The sequence below is a fragment of the Octopus bimaculoides genome, chromosome 8 (assembly GCF_001194135.2).
Source record: "Octopus bimaculoides isolate UCB-OBI-ISO-001 chromosome 8, ASM119413v2, whole genome shotgun sequence".
Taxonomy (NCBI): domain Eukaryota; kingdom Metazoa; phylum Mollusca; class Cephalopoda; order Octopoda; family Octopodidae; genus Octopus; species Octopus bimaculoides.
In genome coordinates, this window is record NC_068988.1 from 84,373,627 (window position 1) to 84,383,089 (window position 9,463).

The 9,463-nt window shown below is 36.8% G+C and overlaps 1 protein-coding gene across 6 annotated transcripts in view; it reads left to right on the forward strand.

Moving 5' to 3' along the window:
- LOC106874006 (focal adhesion kinase 1) overlaps positions 1-9,463 on the forward strand; it is a 242,624-nt gene that overhangs the window by 205,701 nt on the left and 27,460 nt on the right. For all 6 annotated transcript variants that reach the window (XM_052970233.1, XM_052970234.1, XM_052970230.1 and 3 more), the window contains 2 exons: positions 2,825-2,992; positions 7,064-7,163. In XM_052970233.1, the coding sequence (XP_052826193.1) occupies positions 2,825-2,992; positions 7,064-7,163 (268 nt within the window). The remainder of the gene's footprint in view (positions 1-2,824; positions 2,993-7,063; positions 7,164-9,463) is intronic.

Sequence of the window (9,463 nt, forward strand, 5' to 3'; positions counted from 1 at the left end):
CATATATATATATATATACATATATATATATATACATATATATATATATACATATATATATATATATACATATATATATATATACATATATATATATATACATATATATATGAGAATGAGAAAGAATGCAAGCAACAGAGAATTCATACACACACACATGTGTGTTTATGCACTTGTGCAAGTATGTACATGTGTACATCAATGCATGATCAAGCAATAAACATTACATTCACAAAATACTTGAATATACATGATACATTAATAAATTAATATAAAACTACTTGAGTGTTTAATCACTGTATAAATTACATTAAAAAATGTAAAAAAAAGATGCTTGTGCAATTATTTAAATTTTGGTTAAAGTTTTTAAAAAAATACTATGCTTGTGTTTAAGTTGCACATATGGGTGTATACATACAGACACACATATGTGAGTGAACAAATGAAAGAAAGTAGCACTTGACACATTTTGTAGGAGTTATATATATATAATAACAGTTTGATTCTGCTCCATATAACTTAAAAGTTTCACTGGTTTATAGAATGAACCTGCTTTCATTGGAAATTGGAAGAAAAGTATTGATTTTGAGACAAATTCAGGATTGCTGCTTCCAGTTCTGGTGTCACTTCCATAACATCAACAGCATGTGACCTGAGCTGACCAGTATAGCCCAACACCTTGTAACCATCTTGAATTTGTCTTAAAATCGTTACTCCTCTAATTTCTGATTATATGGGTTTGTCCTATGTGCTCATGAAACTTCATATGGAGTTGAGTCAAGCTGTTATTAAAATGTGTGTGTGAGAGCCAAGTGAAACGATAGTCATGGCTGATGTCGGTGTCAGGTCAATGGCGACCATGCCAGTGGTACGTAAAAAAAACCACTACACTCTCTGGGTGGTTGGCACTAAGAAGGGCATCGAGCCGTAGAAACCTTTCCAGATCAGATCAGAACCTAGTGCAACTTCTTGGTTTACCAGTTTTCAGTCAAACCATCCAACCCACACCAGCATGGAAAATGGATGTTAAATGATGATGGTGTGTGTGTACAGTAATAGTATGCTGGCATGTGCTGTAACAGCAGGTTGCTGTATGTTGGTGATTCCCTACAACTCCTGGCAGATGGCACTGCTGCACCACTTGGGCAACAACCCTCCAGTCCATGAGTCTGTTTGGGTAGTTATTTGCTGGTGAGGGTTTTACAAGGCTGGCATGCAAAACCTACCCTAGCCTTTTCTAATTGCCTTTTACAACACACAGAGGAAACATTGGGTCTGTCCCCACACAGCACTAAAGCAACACGAAATGAAGTGTTTTTTCTCAACAACACCACACACTACTCAGTCTGGGAATCAAATCCATGATCTGGTGATCATAAGTGCAACACCCCAACCACCAGATTACAGAAACTATTCGGAAGCCTACTGGTTGAATTGTACTTGCAGTTCAAAGGTGCAGCCTTGTTACTTCTTGTTAAACTGAATGTGTGTGCATTGGCCATCTGAAAATATGACAGTTTTGTTTTTGTTTTTATGGCCAGATGCCCTTCCTGTTTCCAAGTGAGGTTATAATTTATCAGTTGATATAATATAACAAACAGTAACAGATGGACAAACAATACTAGATGAATGAGCCTTTTGTTCACAAAGTTCACACAATGTGTTAAGAAGCCAGATGCTTTTGTGGTGGGCTGTGAGTAAATGAAGCCACTGTTCACTGTTTACCAACCAATGGAATTGAGGGCAACATGAACTCACACACATGTATGAACACGCACACACATAGACACAAAACAGGCTTCTTTCAGTTTCCATCTACCACATCCCCTCACAAGGCTTTGGTTGGCCCAGATCAATACTAATAGTAGCAGTCTCTTGCTCAAGGTACCACACAGTCTAACTTAAACCTAAAACCATCTGGTGTGTGTGTGTGTGTGTGTGTGTATGTATATATATATATGTGTATATATATATATATATATATATAGATGCAGGGAACACTCAAACCCTGAGTCACTTATGTAACTATGGCTAGATAGATTTATTCTTGATTATTAACTTTTATTTCTCTTGTTTGTACCACCAAACCTCTCACTATGTATGAATGCACACACATACACACACGCATATATTATTTATTCAGGCTTCACTATACCCTTCTTGTTGGAGTAAAAAGTAAAATCAAAGTAAAACCAAGTCACAGAGGACCTACAGTACTGAAGCTGAAGCCAAATATAATTAGCATTTCCTTCCTTGCCTTCCTTCCAACTCAAATGAAGCAGTTTTTAATTAGTGAAGATTTTTACACATACACACATACAAGGAGAATTGTTTCTCTTCCTTTCTTTACTCTCTCCCCTCCTCTCTCTTTCTCTCTCTCTCTCTCTCAAACACACACACAGTCTCTCCTTATTTACATCTACATTCAGACATCAATCGTTAGCCATTAGTTCATTACACACTACCAAAATAACATCACCGATAAATACATAAGTAAAGCTATCTAAATAAACAGACAACTAGATGCTATACTGTCTCTCTGTGAGTGTGTAGTGTATCATGTAATGTATATGTATTTAAAAATATGTAGTTTATATATGTGTATGTATGTGAGTGTTGTGTTTACCAGTGTGTGTACATGTGTATATATATATATATATATATATATAAATACATATGTGTGTGTGTGTGTGTGTGTGTGTGTGTGTGTGTGTGTGTGTGTGTGTATATATATATATAGATAGATAGATATATATACACATATATAAATGTGTCTTTGTCTTTGGCCTCACTCTCAATATGGCTTTGTTTCTGATTGGTGCAGCCTCAGGAAAATAATAATTCACTTCATTCAAACTGTGAAACCAGCTCTCTGCTGCCACAGATTCCCACTGAAGAGATGGAGCAACAGAAGTTGGAGGAGAGGCTAAAACAACAGCAACGTGATTCAGAAGAAGATGCCAAATGGTTACAGAGCAGAGAAAATAGACTGGTAAGTACACTTACATGCCATTTCTCACTTAATTTTATTTTTCATTTGCTTTAATATTGGTTATGCCTTGTTGAGGTGCAAACCCTGATATTTGGAGGAAGGGTACATTGTTTCATCAATCCCAGTATGTTTTCACTTTGTCTTCTGGAGCCCATAAAAGTACTGTTACATCATCAGACAAAATGCTGTGTGGTATTTAGTTGTGGCTTTTTACATTCTCAATTAAAATCCCACCACGGTCAACTATGCCTTTCATCCCTCAAGGTAGGCTCGTTGCCAGACTTTGGTACCTAGGTGGGTGCTTCAAAATATTCTGGATGGGCACTAAGTATATCACTGTAAATCTGAGAGTGCACCATTGAATAGTGAGGGAGCAGTGTTGTCCAGTGCACCCCCTTAGCAACATGCATACCTCTAGAGTCAATAAAATAGTAGTCAAGTACCATCATTAATGTAATCAACTAATCCCTCCCCTCAAAACTAGTAGATTAGCAAAGGGTAATGGATTGGCAGAATCATTAGAACATCAAACAGATTACCATGTATTTCTAGCTCTGTTCTGAGTTCAAATCCAGTCAGGTGCCTTGGGATCTATGTAATCAATTAATTTCCCCCTGCCTTGCCACACATTTCTGGTTTTACACTTAAGTTAGAAACCGGAGCAACCAGGCAGAATTATGACAGAATTGGGAAAATACTTTGTAGTTTCTTTCAGTTCTTTGTTTTGGGTTCCAAGATTGCCATGGTCAACTTTGTGTTTCTCTGGGGCCAATAAACTAAAGTACCAGATGATAAGGTAGTTGATGGTATCAATTTACATCTTCCTTCAAAATTACTGACCTTGTGTCTAAAACAGAAACTTAATAATCATTATCAAGTATTAGTTAATTGCACCTATTTGTTTTGAATTCAAATCTATGATTGATAAAATATATACTGGTATACTATGTGTGTTAAAAAAAAACATCAGACAAAATGCTGACTTCTATGTAGTCAATAAAAATTCCTTATTGACAGGGCCCCAGCATAGCTGCTGTCCAGTGGCTCAAATCAGCAAAAGAATAAGACAGTGTGTGTGTGTGCATGTATGGATATTTCTCACCTTTGTTATTATTTTATGTCTGTTAATCTTTATTTGCATAGCTTGGCCAGGTCTTTAGGACAGCATCTTGCCACTTGTAGGTCTTTTTTATCTCGATTGTCAGATTCCACCTTTAATGTGTGTATGTGCCACCAAGGAATGTGTTACTGTTTAGTGTTGCATCAACTGTGATTGAGCAGACTTCCCAACCATCCTATCCTATCCTTCTCTCCGGCATTGCATATGTAGAACTACATTATTAAACATGCCCCTATCTTTTAAGACAGTAGAGTGTAATTTGAAGATGGTTTGGCTGCTACCTTGCATGTTTAGTGACCAGGAAGTAGCACTCTCATTGCCTTGTTCAAACGTGTATTATATATGTGCGTCTGGTGTATTTAAGTACTAGTAACTGAGTAATTTAAGAGTCAAGTGTCTTAAACTTGGACACACTAGTGGCTGTGATAAGATATGGACCCCTGACCTCTCAACTGGTTATCAATTACACTATCCACTCTAACTTCTATAGTCTCCAATACTCTCATTAACCTCATTAAGTGGGTTTACTTAACATGTAATTCTTACTTAATATATTCTCTTATTTGTTTCAACACTTTGAAGTGTATTTGTATGCACACAATATTGAGATCTACTTATATACAAGCAGTCTCTAGTAATGAATGTCTGACATACAAATGTTCATGATTATGAGCAGTGAACATTACTTCACAATAATACAGTTTTAAAAAGTTTTGGTAGATGTGATATAAAAGTTGAAAAGAAAAATGTTTGGTATATGCTTGATGTGAGAATCTCAAACATTTAAATTATGCCACATAGATTTACATCAACTCTAGAATTACTTGTTAAATTGAGAAAGCACTTCATAGTGTATGTACAGTACTATTTCTAAGTTTCTTGGAGAAATGGTTCACCTGAGATGTTACTAAGATGTTTCTCAAAACTTCTTGTAATCATACCTGTAATGACTGGGATTGTTGTTATTTTAAGCTACTACATCTTCTCAGTCTGTCTTGATCTATGTATTTGCTTAGCGTCTAAAATTTCTCTGTTAACCCTTTAGCATTTAAACTGACCATATCCAGCTCAAATATTCTACCTGTTTTATGTTCAAACTAGCCAGATTCAGCCTCTCCTACCTTACCCTACATTCTAAAATAAATGTCGTCCTAAAATACACAATCGCATCCTCGAAATCATGAAGCTATGAAATAATGCATGATTAATTCAAAACAAGAGACCTTTGGCGATATGCTGTACTTGAGAAGACCCATCAAGCCAAGTGAAATTGTAGTCATGGTGTCATGTAACTGGCACCCGTGCTGGTGGCATGTGAAGTGCAGCTTTTGAGCATTGGGCCTCACGGAGGCAAAGTGGCTGAGTTCCTTTCAAGCATTGGGCCTTACGGAGGCAAGGTGGCTGAATTCCATTCGAGCATAGGACCTTGGAGGCAAAGTGATTGAGTCCTTTTCGAGAGTTGGGCCTCAGGGAAGCAATGACCAAGACCTTTGGCATTATGTTGTGTTTGAGAAGAAAACCCATCAAGCCAAGCAAAATTGCAGTCATGGCAGATGCTGGTGTCACGCGAATGGCACCCATGCTGGTGGCACATAAAAGCACCCATTACACTCTCAGAATGGTTGGCATTAAAGAAGGGCATGCAGCCATAGAAAACCATGCCAAATCAGACTGGAATCTGGTGAAGCCTTCCTGCTTACCAGCCCTGGTCAAACCATACAACCCATGCCAGCATGGACAACGGACGTTAAATAATGATGATGGTGATGAATGTGAAATAATTAACATTACATTTGACAAAGTAATCAAAATGCTAACAGGTCAATATATTTTACTCATATCAATAAATTTGCTGGTCTTTGACTCTTTGTGATGTCTGGTTTATTTTCTTAACTTATCCAGTCTGTGTTAATTTGGAGATCTAAGAGTACTGTTAGGTTAACTTGACTGACAGCATTTTTTATAATGTATGGGCTGATTCTTGGCAAGCAATCTTTAGGAATGCATAGGTATGGATGTTGCTTATGATACAGCTCTCTTCTTCATGAGTCCTAGAGCTCAAATAACCACTGCTATTATTTCACTTTCATACTATATGTCCTGTTGATTTCGGTCACTGAGTCTTGATAGTTTTCACAGTGTTTTTTTTTTTGTTTTTTTTTTTCATCTTAGATAAGATTATTATGTTGATAGGTATGCATCTTCTCTCTTACTTTCCTTGTTAATGATGAAAGGCTTGTTAGCTTTTAGCTCTCTATCAGTTTGGATGGAGATGTCCTAGAGCAGGGTTTTTCAAACTGTGGTCCACGGACCACAGGGGGTCCGCAAGGACAAGACAGGGGGTCCGTGCAAAGCCAAGCAAGCACATCCTTCTCACTAAGTATGTATCAAAAAAATCCTATGTGTATAATTGACAATAAACCTATTTGCTAGATACTGTTAAATAAATAAATGTAAAAATATATGTTATTTTAAGCAAATATTTATGTATAAATTTCATAAGCGTTTATAAGGTAAAGCCTAAGGTAAAGCCTGAAATATAAAGGGGTCCGCAAGTCAAAAAGTTTGAAAACCCCTGTCCTAGAGGATGATATTTGTCATTCAGTAACCATGGCAATGTCACTTATCAGTCATTTTCATCATGTAACTCCAGAATATTTTCCTGTGGATTGTCTGTACATGTATTTGGTCTTTTACCACTTCCAGGTATCCTAACACAATTACTTATCAGAACGTAAAAAAATTATTATATTTTAGGCTATCTGAAGTAATACACTATTATTCTAAGATTTGATTAACTGGCTCTAGATACAAATCGTATATAAATTTTCTGACTTACATATAAATCAAACTTAGAAATCTGAGGACTGCCTGTGCAACACACACACACACACATCAGTGTGTAAGAATGTATGATTATTAAATTCTTGTCTTCTGTATATCTTTCATAGGTCCATACTAATGACAACTTAATATTTCATGCTCAGACCCAACCTGCTTCACCTGCTCCTCCTTCTGGACGTCTTACTAGACTGTCTAGTCAAGTATCCAGTAAGTACTTCAACTTCACGTTGGCCTCTTTATTTCTTTTGTTTTTTTTGTTTTTTTTTTAGCTTCCTTTATTATTGTTAATAATTTGTTGCAAAGTGATCAAGATAGCTGACAGAGCTTGTCTCTTGTTCTGTTCCATTTCACATTGTTCTTTTGATTGTAACTCAAAATTGCATGTGCAAAAAATTTTAAAAAATGAAGTGAGTCACACACATTTGGGCCACTAAGGGTACCTTTCTAGAATCTCTTGAATCTTTTGGCATTCAGGCTAATGTTGTGGAAGTTAAAGAAATTTAGTGGTATCATACATAAACTAAGACATAAAAGAGCTGTGTCCACATGTGGATGGCATCCATATTCACAATAAACTAGAAAACTATTAGGAAGTAATGGAAGCTTGTATGAATTGGCACAAGTTAGTAAGCTTGCAAATCAGCACTTGAAGAGGCAAGTGTATAAGGGACAACAGCTTCTGCTGCTGACACAAGGACTTGGTTATGGTGTTAGATCTGGTTCAGACCAGAACTCTAGGTGAAGAAAAACTAGGAAGAGGCTGACCAGACTTGCTTTCAAATGGGCCGAGAGAAGCTGAATCTGAAACTTCGGGTGAAAGTGGTTAATGCCTACATGAGTTCAATGATGTACTACTACCTGACTATTATGCCTTGTTCCAGGAATCATCTGGCCAGATGGAGGCATATGCATTTGTGATAGGTATATGTTTCACTGACCAAACCATCTGCTGCCAATAACTACTCTTGGGACTCTTGTGATAAAACAGCTGATGATACGAGGGGTGTATGAAAAGTTTTGAACCTACAAGGCCTTGAAGTCTTGTACCTTCATCAGAAGTCTTGTACCTTCATCAGAAGTCTTGTACCTTCATCAGAAGTCTTGTACCATGTTTTTTTTTGAGGTTCAAGACTTTTCATACACCCCTTCATACATAGGCAAAAACTGAAGCTAGTACAGCTGCAGAGATTTCTGGATAATAGTAAATGTGTGTGATTGCCTTTTGCAACTCATCTTTTGACTAAGGTACAGTCCTTGGTCAAACAGACAAAGATCAATGAAATGATGCCATATGCTCCCTACTGGACAATATGCTTGGTGGGAGATCAACCCTTACGTTCTGTAGAGAATTAGTGAAGGATACATGTGTTGATGGTTTGGGAGTAATTCTAGGCATCAATAAAGACAATATACATAATTTCTTCTGGAAGACTTTCAGGTTTAGGATTATGGAAATTTCCAAAAGTTCTTCATCTGACTGTGCTACAGAAGTCTTTACCTATTCAAGATAAATCCATAGACATGGCTTGTCAAGGCATCAGCAACTGAACCTATCTAAAATGCATGCAGGGTGACAAAACTGTCTAGTGTACACTGATTTAGTATATCTGCATTGCTGATTTGTGGGTTAACATTTCATAGTTGTATGTAGAATTGACCAAAACTGTAATGAAGATATTCATTGCTCTCCTTTGGCAAAGTGGAGTATGTATTCTTTCCCCATCTAGTGGCTATGGTACAGTTTCTCATTTCTACATTGATAGATATTGATATTTTATGGCATTAATAAGGACATCCTATTGTAGAAACTATGCCAAAGCAGACAATGGGGCATGATGTGGTCCTTGGACTCATTGGTTCCTTGTCAAACTGTCCAATCCATGCTAGCATTTTTCTCTCAAACCTGAGATTGTGATGAATATGATTGAAAGTTTGAGGTCTGAGATTTTCCTCTCACGCCAAGCCCTTAACTTCATCAAATACCACCTGAGGAAAACAGTCAAGCTGCTACCCCCTGCCCCAGTAAATTTCATAGAAGTTGGGTAAGCGGGGTAAAATTGGTGTGATTAAATCAGTCTACCCTAACACTGATTGTAGGTTAATAGCAAGTACTGGGTAAAGGAACTTGCCTTTGGTGTGTGAGGGTAATCCAGGGTTGGATGTGGGGATGCACTAAATCATCTTAAGTATTTGCCACCATCCCCTTCTTTAAAATATTGTTTCTTATTTTGTTGTTTTACATTGTTTTTATATTTATTGTCTATTATTAATGTATCTTTATTGTTGATCTAATCCTTTTACTTGATGTGTTTTTTTTTTGTGACTAGTGTTTTTGCTTTTGTATTCTCCCCAAACTTCTTAGGCCCTTGTGGCCAAACAAGACATTGTTCATCATCATCATCATCATGATGATGATGAACAATGTCTTGTTTGGCCACAAGGGCCTAAGAAGTTTGGGGAGAATACAAAAGCAAAAACACTAGTCACAAAAAAAAAAAAAAAAAGTT